Here is a 12316-nt window from a genome sequence, read left to right on the forward strand (position 1 = left end):
TATTTATCAAACACTTGTTTCAAACTGTCAGCCTTTCACATTTTTTGTCTTAAAAGAGGGAGAAAAAAAGAGAAAAAGCCATCTTTACAGATTCTGTCATGAAGTATGTAAGGAACTTAATGAGTGTGACACTCTTAAAACATATGTGCTTACAATATGTTTCAGTACAAAGACGTGGAGTTTTTTGTTGTTGTTTTTTTAATGTTTTTTAATATTATATGATTCTGGTTTGGTATTACAAGACCTATTATGTTAGGAATAAAAAACAAAAACATTTTGTGGCATTTGTATCCAAAAGGAAGCTACAATGGGTTATATTTTTTGTCAGTCAGTTCATTTTCAGAAATATCCTAATATTTTGTGTTCTACAGTAAATCCTGGGTTGTATCTACTGGGAACCAGAGTGCATTGTGTTGTTTAGCTAGAGAAGAAAGAAAGAAAGAAAGAAATGTTTTATTTAACGACACACTCAACACATTTTATTTACAGTTATATGGCATCAGACATATGGTTAAGGACCATACAGATATTAAGAGAGGAAACCCGCTGTCGCCACTTTCAATTAACAACAAAGTATCTTTTATATGCACCATCCCACAGACAGGGTAGTACATACCATGGCCTTTGATATACGAGTCGTGGTGCACTGGCTGGAACGAGAAATAGTGCAATGGGGCCACCGACGGGGATGGATCTCACACCGACCGCGCATCGAGTGTGCGCTGTACCACTGGGCTATATCCCGCCCCAGCTGGAGAAGCTCCTGGGTCAAATGTATGAAGCCTGTTTTTCTTAAATGATGGTGTTTATACATGTATTTAATAAAGTTGGCCCCCCTATGTTACTCACTCACTCACTCACACTCACTCACTCACTCACTCACTCACTCACTCTCTCGCTCTCTCGCTCTCTCTATCTCTCTCTCTCTCTCTCTCTTACTGCACTACCAAAGTTATTTTATGCTATGTAAAGACATAAAATCAAAATTGAAGAAACACCTCATATGGTTTTCTTTTAGAAAAGAAAAGATTAATTTTCATAAGTATCTTATCTGAATTTTTGTCTACAAAACAGCATAGCTTTGAAAAAAATGAGTACTCAAATGAATAGCTTTTTATTTGTGAATAACAGTAAATTTGCCATTGATTTTTGAAAACAAGTACACTGCTATGCCATGTGTGTTCTCTGTCGACCATTGACTATTGTTTTAGTCACTAGTAATGTTCTTTACTCATAGATTGTTTTAAGAAGTTTAGCTGAAATATCAGTTTGAGAGTTTTTAAAACACACAAAAATCTGGTACCATGAGTATTTTGGACATCAGAAAAAAAGGTTTGTTATGTTTAACGACACCACTAGAGCATATTGATTTATTAATTAATTATCAGCTATTGGATGTCAAACATTTGGCAATTTTGACATAGTCATAGAGAGGAAACCCGCTACATTTTCCTTTAGTAGCAAGGGATCTTTTATATGCACCATCTGATAGACAGGATACCACATACCACAGCCTTTGATATACCAGTCATGGTGTACTGACTGGAACAGGAAATAGTCCAATGGGCCCACTGACAGTGATCGATCCTAGATCAAGTGAGATTTTACTACTGGTCTATGTTCCGCCTCCGGGACATCAGAAAAGTAGAATCTGTATCTCACCTTCTGTAACATTTATTACATAACCATTAACATAGTGACTAATTTGGTTGCAATAACATGTTTATAATTACAACAACAAAACCAGGACAAAAAATGTAACAGATTTTAAAAGAAATTCATCATTTTCAGCTAACAAAAAAAAAAAACTTTATTCAAAACTGAAAATGACAATGTACAAAGAACCCTAAAAACTTTGCATGGTCTTGAAAAGTGAGTTTCCTGCTTTTGTTCTTTACAAGGGTAGATAGAACTAGTTCTCTGGCAGCAATAAAATCTGAAATTCCATAAAACTCTGTAAGGTTCTTCATCTCCATATCTCACATCTTACCTGACTTTTGTCACTGACAAGCCAAAAACAACCTAAAATCATGTGTCACTTACTTTGGTTTTTCGAGTGGATCGGGTTCGTTGCGTCCTAATCCGGCCGCATGTTTTTCCGCCTCTTCAAACGTCATCAGGTGCAACTCAGCTTCCACCTTGCCCTACAACATTAACATTATAATTATCACTAATACTAAATGGAAAGATGAGTGTCTGTAACTTAGTAAATCATACAATAATATCTAATTGAAGGAAGGAAATGTTTTATTTAACGACACTCAACACTGTTTATTTACGGTTATATGGCGTCGGACATATGGTTAAGGACCACACAGATATTGAGGACGGAAACCCGCTGTTGCCACTTCATGGGCTAGTCTTTCCGATTAGCAGCAAGGGATCTTTTATATGCACAATCCCATAGACAGGATAGCACATACCACGACCTTTGTTATACCAGTCATGGTGCACTGGCTGGAGTGAGAAAAAGCTCAATGGGTCCACTAATGAGGATTGATCCCAAACCAACCATGTATCAAGCGAGCGCTTTACCACTGGGCTACGTCTCGCCCCAATATCTAACTGAGAATCAAACATACATTTGCAAGAGCGGATGTTTTATATACACTTGTGAATGCGCAGGAATTTATGTTGGGTTCTAGACTGAGATCAGTGAAGGTTCTAAGGGGTTGAAACATGCTACCATGGAAAAGACAAAACAACCCTGAAAATGTGCTTGAGCATAGTTGGTTTTGACCTCCGACCCCCCCCCCACCCCTTCTGACACACTTCTGAGCAACACCCATCAGGTTTTTTTTTAATAATATAGATGGATTTTGCGCCTGTGTGTGTAAATATTAAATTGAGACTTTAGCAAACTGTCCAAATGTTAAACATTTGTAAGGTTCAGACTTTACATGTGTGACAGCCTGAAGACTCGTCTTTACAGTTTTGCAAGAAAGTCAAGCACTGTTCCCTCCTTTAGTCCATTCATCCATCAGTTCATCCATTAACAGTTTGTAAGCATGGGCTAAATATCCATCCGTCCACCTGCCTGCACCCCCTCTCTCTGTGTGTCTCTCTTTCTTTCTCTCTCTCTCTCTCTCTCTCTCTCTCTCTCTGTGTGTCTCTTTCTCTCTCTCTCTCTCTCTCTCTCTCTCTCTCTCTCTGTGTCTCTTTCTCTCTCTCTCTGTGTCTCCCTCTCTCCCTCTGTCTGTCTGTCTGTCTGTCTGTCTCTCTCTCTCTGCGTCTCTCTCTCTGTCTCTCTTTCTCTCTCTCTCTCTATCTGTGTCTTTCTGTGTGTCTCTCTCTCTGTCTCTCTGTCTCTCTCTCTCTCTCTCAACCAAATGTTAAAATAACAATATATTAGACACCAAATAGCCATAGTTTAAAATGTCCTGAGATATCATTGAACAAATATTCCTTCCCTTTGACTTTAACTGAAGGAACTTAAAATTCTACAACAGAATGTTCAAAGAATGCCATCAACCAGACACTGACCCATTGAGAGAAATCGCCATGTTTGTTTTCACAGAGAAATCATGGAATAAGAGTTTATTATTTGGGGGGTCCTTCTTTTGAGTGGTAAGTGTCTGGTTCTTCAAAACACTTGATCATTTGTTTATGCAGCGCCCCCTGGATATAGGTTGGCAGTGTTGTGTTGCACAACACAGACATATGTGCAGAGGGGCATCAGCGGCAGAGACAACACAAATCTCAGAGGAGGTGTGTCTTGTTACATATTACATAATATTCAGGTCAGAAAATACAATACGTCATAAAAGAACCAGGTTCATCTTTTAAAGGATAAATATACCAAAATATTATATTTAAAAAAACACACACGCTGTGAGGGATACATGCAAGTTTATCATTGCAGCATCTGTGATGTAGAAAATAGTATAACATTTCAAAATTGGTTCTTTCATCCCTAAACATAAGCAATGTATTAAATGTAGATAACAAGATTACTACATTTTTTGTAACAGGTAAATCAACCTCCACTGAAGGGATTCGAACCAAGGACCCTCTGTTCAAGAGTTATGTGCTCTTCCAGCTGAGCTAAGTGGGAAATTCCTACTCGCTACTGACAGTAGGATCACTGTACACCAACACTACTACAGTTTGATTCTTTAGTCACCAGTGTTACTCAAATTAGTTTTAATCAACCATCCACACACACAATGCCATGCAGCCTCATTTAGCTCAGTCGCAGAGTGCTTGCCTAAAGTATACTTATTTCCCATTCTAACCAGTGTTCCACAACTGACATCGAGAGCTGTGCTATTCTCTTGCAGCATTTTTCTTCTCACATTCTCTAAATCAAGTGTTGCAATTTACTACTCTATCTCTGAATTCCAGCCAGTGCTCCACAACTGGTGTAACAAAGGCCATGGTATGTACTATCCTGTCTGTGAGATGGTGCATATAAAAGATCCCTTACTGCTAATCAAAGAGTAGCCCATGAAATGGCAACAGCGAGTTTCCTCTCAAAATCTGTGTGGTCCTTAACCATATGTGCGACAACATATAACCGTAAATAAAAGTGTTCAAGTGCATTGTTAAATAAAAACATTTCCTTCCTTCCTATGTTTAAAACAATAGCCAAATATTAAACCAAAATTTATTTATTTTATGTTGGAGGGGGAGATAAGCCATAATATACTCAACAAAATTAACTAATGGCCTATAGAGGTTTTGGTCAAGTTTTTGCCAGTGTCATATTGTGTTAAAACATTTTGATCACAAATGATTTCTAAATATTGTTTGAGTTCATTTTGACCAATAACAATGAAAAAATTGTACCATATGTATGTATGTATGTATGTATGTATGTATGTATATATATATATATATATATATATATATATATATATATATATATATATATATATATATATATATATATATATATATATATATATATATATATATATAAAGAATTTTTTTGCAAATATCTACTGTCCGTTAAAGCCACAGACCCTAGTTTCAATCCATGAAAATGGACACCAAGTTTGATTAATCTACAAACCGGTAACACATTTGGATAAAGTTACAATATAGTAAAACAGCAGTATGATGCTGAAATTGGGAAATACCGTAACAAGTAGACCAGAGCTGGTTTCCATAACTATTACTTCTCAAAAGCATGTTTATGTTTTTTTCTAAATACGAAAATGCATTTCGTGGCATTACAACCACCAGGATGACCAGAAACACATTGGATGTACAGACATGGATATTCTAAACAATAAAATGTCAGTAATGTCTGATTTAAATGTAATAGTAAAAAAAAAATCTGTAATGTTTAAAAACTACTATAATCCATCCCATAGGGAACACCTCTTTTCATACTATGAAATTTACTACAAGTTATTTATTTTTGAACCGATTGTTTTCAAAATTGCACACAAAAATAGTACGTTTTTGTTATTTCCAAAACACTTTTACTTTTCTTCTTAAGTCAAACCAAACTGAAATTATTTACAAAAATAATGTTTGTAGAAGGATGGGACAAACTATAGGGTATGTCACTTTAATTAAAAAGGATCACTTTTTATTTTATATTGGTAATCAGTGACATGTAGAATACAAATTAAAAAAAACAAAAAAAGGAGGAAAATTAATAGCACACAGTAGCAAACTGTAAAAAGATGAAAGGCCCACAAGATGTCAGCGACTTGTGTAGCTGAAACACTCTGTGTGTGGTAACGGGGTAATTAAACGTGATGCACATTGCTCCGTTCACACTTATTACACCTGACAAGTTACTTTGCTTGGATATCTCTTCACAGGGGAGATAAGCTGATTTACAGCAAATACAACTGGCCCACTTAGCCACAATTTATTGATGTAAATAAAAAACAACCTAACTTTCAATTTTGAGTTTTTTCGACATAAATCACACAAAGTGTGTCACGCCTCGTCTACATTGATCCAGTTAGTCTCTGAAAATTTTACCATCCAAAACTTTTATTGGCGCTGAAGTCATTTGGTTCATAAATTGGGAGAAAAAGCTGGAAGTGTGTGCTTGTAAACATCTCAGAAAGTCGGTAGAACACACAGATGAAAATCTGTACCTGACAATCAAACGTGGGTTTAACCAGGGAGAGATTTTGATAAACCGGTCATAAAAATAAATACAGTTGCTAAGTGACAGAGGAAGCTTTCATCAGCAGATAATAATAAAGTAAGGTTAATCAATTAACACTTGTTCCAAATGCAGGTCTGTCACACCCATAGGTTTCTTAATAATGGTGATATAAATAAATAAAAAAAGAATCGTAATAATGGAGTAAGTTTAATCAGTTAACACTTGTTGCAACTGCAGGCCTGTCACACCCATAGGTTTTTTTTATTAATGGTGATATAAATAAATAAAAAACAAATCATTATAATGGAGTAAGTTTAATCAGTTAACACTTGTAACTACAGGGTTGTCACAACTACGTTTTTTTTGTTATTAGTGGTACAGATAAATAAAAAAAAGAATCGTAATAATGGAGTAAGTTTAATCAGTTAACACTTGTTGTAACTACAGGGTTGTCACAACTACGGTTTTCTTGTTATTAGTGGTACAGATAAATAAAAAAAAGAATCGTAATGACAAAGTAACTTTAATCAATTAACTAACTGCAGTTTTGTTAATTAGTGAGTTTAATCAATTAATAATTGATATATCTGAAGGTTTTTCATACTCATGGTTTTCTTGTTATACAGTATGTGATATACATAAATAAAAAATAATAAAAATAATAGATTATGTTTAATCAGTTAACATTTGTTGTACCGTAACTACAGGGTTGTCACAAATGTGGTTTTCGTGTTATCAGAGATATAGAAAAATATAACTGACCCATAATAACAGAAGTTTAATTAATTAATGCTTATTGTAACTGGAGGTTTGTGACACCAGTGGTTATTATATTACGAGTTGTTTTAAAACATTTCTAACGAGCGAAAGCCAGTTGGATACGTTTTTAATCAATGAGTTGTAAGATAAATGATTTCTAACAGAAATTAATGTAGTATTCTATTTCTTACATATCCCCAAAAAACTATTTTAAAATAAATTTAAAAGCTTTTTCAAACTAAAACTTATTTTCAGGTTAACTTATACATCACAGTGATCCATTTCGATCATGTTTTTTGTTTTTTCATTGGATGGTATGGCATTGGCGACCTGGTCATCACTTAGGACAAGCCAGTTGTATGTCTTTAAATTGTTTTCACAAGTATATATGTTAACAGTATGTGCTATCAAAAATAACAAATGATGTTCTCACCAACGGGTGTGTAAGAAAAATAAATTTAACATAGCTGAATCATGATAACATTAAGAAATAGTATTTAAATTCAAATCTATTTTTATAGAAAATATTTCACCTTCTGACTACGTCACTGAAGTAGACAAAAGTCAACATCATGCATGTACTTGAGTACTGAAGGTGGCAATCAAATAGGCCCCACTATTTCCTGTGGTTCTACTATGGGAGGAAATGATGTAGGCCTATGTATTATTTGTATTTAGCTGTTAAATTCATAACATCATGCGTATAATGGAAAGGGCATGTCAAAAATCAACTTTATATTGTGTTTGAAATGTGTCTCTTTGCACAGATTTTTGCGATAATTTAAATCAATGGCATTAAAATGGGTTCCCATAACGATCACAAGGCCTGGAATTGAAGTGTTTCCCATGAAATTTGAAATCCTATGGCCTGCACTTAGCCTCAATTTACTGATGAAAAGAGAGAAAAAAAACTACACTCTCAAAGTTTTTTTTTTCTTCAAAAGAAACAACCTCTAATAGTGGGGTGGCTAACAAAAAATAGTGCACTTTTGGTTAAAAGAATGAATCTTGGCACATATATACTGTGACCCATTACAAGCATTTTTAGATATGATCCCTAGTCAGCAGCACCCTCTGGTGGCCAGGGAGGATCTACAAATGTCCCCCATAACATTATCTGTTCCAACACATTTAAGCTCCTACTCAGGATGGATGTGGGGTTCTGGGAGTTCTAGCCAACCCTGCTGCAATAGGCTGCAGACAGCATTCTGAGGAACTGCTGTAACATGGGGCTTGGCGATCAGTGGGAGTTGGTTAAAAACACACGATTACAACTGCTGTAACATGGGGCTTGGCGATCAGTGGGAGTTGGTTAAAAACACACGATTACAACTGCTGTAACATGGGGCTTGGCGATCAGTGGGAGTTGGTTAAAAACACACGATTACAACTGCTGTAACATGGGGCTTGGCGATCAGTGGGAGTAGGTTAAAAACACACGATTACAACTGCTGTAACATGGGGCTTGGCGATCAGTGGGAGTAGGTTAAAAACACACGATTACAACTGTTGTAACATGGGGCTTGGCGATCAGTGGGAGTAGGTTAAAAACACACGATTACAACTGCTGTAACATGGGGCTTGGCGATCAGTGGGAGTAGGTTAAAAACACACGATTACAACTGCTGTAACATGGGGCTTGGCGATCAGTGGGAGTAGGTTAAAAACACACGATTACAATTGCTGTAACATGGGGCTTGGCGATCAGTGGGAGTAGGTTAAAAAAACACGATTACAACTGCTGTAACATGGGGCTTGGCGATCAGTGGGAGTAGGTTAAAAACACATGATTACAACCGATCAATGAGAGTGGGTCAAAAACACACGATTACAACCGATCAGTGGGAGTAGGTTAAAAACACATGATTACAACCGATCAGTGGGAGTAGGTTAAAAACACATGATTACAACTGATCAGCGGGAGTAGGATAAAAACACATGATTACAACCGATCAGTGGGAGTAGGTTAAAAACACACGATTACAACCGATCAGTGGGAGTAGGTTAAAAACACATGATTACAACCGATCAGTGGGAGTAGGTTAAAAACACATGATTACAACCGATCAGTGGGAGTAGGTTAAAAACACATGATTACAACCGATCAGTGGGTGTAGGTTAAAAACACATGATTACAACCGATCAGTGGGAGTGGGTCAAAAACACATGATTACAACCGATCAGTGGGAGTAGGTTAAAAACACATGAATACAACCGATCAGTGGGAGTGGGTCAAAAACACAAGATTACAACCGATCAGTGGGAGTAGGTGAAAAACACACGATTACAACCGATCAGTGGGAGTAGGTTAAAAACACATGATTACAACCGATCAGTGGGAGTAGGTTAAAAACACATGATTACAACCGATCAGTGGGAGTAGGTTAAAAACACATGATTACAACCGATCAGTGGGAGTAGGTTAAAAACACATGATTACAACCGATCAGTGGGAGTAGGTTAAAAACACATGATTACAAAGGACTTGCAGCCTCATCAAACAGCTTTCACTGGTGGAGTGACAGGGAGTGGCTGATAAGCTGGAGAAGAAACTCGAACTAAACAAGCCCCACTGACAGAAGAAAGCAAATTGCTTCCTGCAGATCATCAAAATTTCACCTTATCTTGGCACTGAGAATGTCTTTGAACTCATCTCCAGGTCAGTCCCAATACAACCCACCTGGTTTACACCATGTTAACTACATTAGTCTAATATTTAAAAATTAAAACCAACCAAAGCTTGAAACCAAAACAATAATCATTGGTTTGTATTATTACACAATTATACCCATTTATGATATGTAAACCTATACCCATAGAATTTTAAATTTTATGATTATCAACTAAATATCTAATAAAAACCACCATTTTATTGCTTTAGCTGATGATTAATGAATCATTGTGCTATAGTAGTGTCACTAAAGAAAACAAACTTTAAAACAAATAGATTTAAATGTGATGAGGTATCATCAAATAAATATTCATTGAACGAATATTTCTTTGTATTAAACAAACATTGTTTTCTTTCTATCTGTAATTCGAATGGTGGTAAACATTTTTTATATATAATAAACAAAATAATTGTTAATTGACACCACTAGAGCACAATGAGTTATTAATCATTGGCTATTGGATATCAAGCATTGGTAATTTTTTTACCAGTGGTCATAGACGAAACCTGTATCTTTCTGTTAAGGTAAAATATCTTTTATATGCACTTTCCCACAGACAGGACAGCACATACCACAGCCTTTGATATACCAGCCATAGGAGGCACTGGCTGAGATGAGAAAAAATTCAATCAGAGAATTATCTCCACCGAGGTGGTTCGATTCTACGACACAAGCACCTCAGTCAAAAGCGCTCTATTGACAGAGGTAGACCCCGCCCCTGGTGCTGAACAAAGTACAACCCACAAGATCTAAGTGCCTGTAGGAGAAGAGTTGGGTGCAGGTGAGTTATGTGGATGGATGAAGGAGCAATATAAAGCGACAGGCAATCAGCGAGTTCTGACATGATGTACCGGCTTCATCGCACTTATCTGTGCGATACGCCATGTTAACCTGATAAAACACATTGCTGCCATGCTTCGAGTGAGCTGCAGTAAAAAACAGCATAACTTATCCAAGTCTACACACAAAATGAGTTTCTCTATAAATCTCCCATAATGACATTGCTCTGTGGCCATTATCGCAGAAAGTGACAAAGAAATACTTAGTGTGGGGAAAGAAAAATATTAGCTCATTTTGTTCGTGATGGAAGATTGTTCATGTTTTATGAATAAATCTTGTGAAAAAAAACAAATTGGTTGGGCAAATTGGTGTTTTAGGTTAATGCATGTGTAGTTTGGAATTGTGTAGATTGATTAGATGAAAATTGCATAGTAACTACTAGAATTTAATGTTTTGGAATTGTGTGGTTATTCTGTACATTCATTCACCGACAATGATTCCACATTATTTTGGTTTTATTATTTTCTACTTTCTATTTATTAACCAAATTTGCAATAAGATAGTGGTATAATAATTAAACTGACTGATTGTGGGGTATGTGGCTATTACATGTTGAAAGTTTTCCAAGTCACCTATTTCAACAGAATATCACCGATTTATACATAGGTAATAGTGTTCCTTATTAAATACATTTTAAATATGTCTATACTGTTGACTATATTGGACTATTTCTTGCTCTAGCCAGCGCACCATGACTGATATATCAAAGGCCGTTGTATGTGCTATCTAAAATTTATTCGCCAAATTCATCTTTAATTTGTATTTGATGAATTGCTGAATGACAACTTAAACTACAATGGATATTTAAATAGTTTGTGCAACACAAACTTTTATGTACTATTATGTACATTATAATATATATATATATATATACTCTTCAAAAAAAGTAGTGGAACTCTAATAAGAATTTATAATTGGGCAAACATTACAAACCGGTAGTTCAGTATTACAGTAGGTTTTATGACCACCAAAGATCTTGAAGGATGATTGGGGTCAGAAGTGAAATTTGAAAGTTGACATTTTTTTATCAGTAAATTGCAAATTCAAACAATAAAAATGACTAAAAACAAAACAATAACAACTGTATAATCTACAGAATGAAAAGGATTGACAGAAATAATGTTCCACAGTGATTAATGGACCTTCCTGGAAATTGTTAAAATCGAGAATGACACCCCACGCACGTGTACGAGGCAACTGCATGATGCACGTGCAAACTATGGAATGTGTTTTGGTATGTTGATAAACAGACCAGAATGTTCTTTACTAGGATGTCTGTGGTCAAAACATATGTTCGGTCTAATAGTTGATATTAACATTAATATTTCAGGTTCCCCTACTTTTTTTAAGAGTATATATATTTATATAGGCCTTATGTGGTGAATGTCCTAATTGATGCCAAGTCATCATTGATCTGAAATGAATCCGGACTACTGACTGATGTCATCCATCGGCTTACATCACTATTTAATACCACGTACCAGATTTAATACAATAAATGTCTTACTACAGTGCTAATGTTACTGAACTGGCGACCTAATGGTGTCAGATGTGACATGTATTGACTAATGGGCGTCACTGCTCTTAGTAACATATTTATCAGTCATAATTGTCATAATTATTTTGTATTGATTTTCATGACATTTTATGCTATTTTTGTAGAGTAAATTAGTGGGCACATACATGTATGTATTTTTGTTGATTTTAATTGTAGTGTTAACAACTGAAATTGGTCGTGGGATGTAGCTCAGTGGCAGAGCACTCGCCTTAAATGCCATAAGTCACAGGACCGATCACCCTCAACAGACTTGTTTCCCCCGTCATCATGCAAATGATTGGCCTAAAATTGGTACGTCAAGGCTTGCATGCCATCATTCACTTTTGCATGCATTTCAATAATTTTCTATGTCAGAATATATTCTGTAAAACATTCGACAATATTGAGAGGGTTATGCGATTATAAACATAC

The 12316-nt window shown here is 35.8% G+C and overlaps 1 protein-coding gene across 1 annotated transcript in view; it reads right to left on the reverse strand.

Annotated features, from left to right (window-relative positions):
• LOC121375112 (otoferlin-like) overlaps nucleotides 1-12316 on the reverse strand; it is a 135845-nt gene that overhangs the window by 4201 nt on the left and 119328 nt on the right. The window contains exon 34 of the mRNA XM_041502356.1: nucleotides 2044-2144. Within this exon, the coding sequence (XP_041358290.1) occupies nucleotides 2044-2144 (101 nt within the window). The remainder of the gene's footprint in view (nucleotides 1-2043; nucleotides 2145-12316) is intronic.

Source organism: Gigantopelta aegis, chromosome 6 (genome assembly GCF_016097555.1).
Source record: "Gigantopelta aegis isolate Gae_Host chromosome 6, Gae_host_genome, whole genome shotgun sequence".
In the NCBI taxonomy this organism is placed as follows: domain Eukaryota; kingdom Metazoa; phylum Mollusca; class Gastropoda; order Neomphalida; family Peltospiridae; genus Gigantopelta; species Gigantopelta aegis.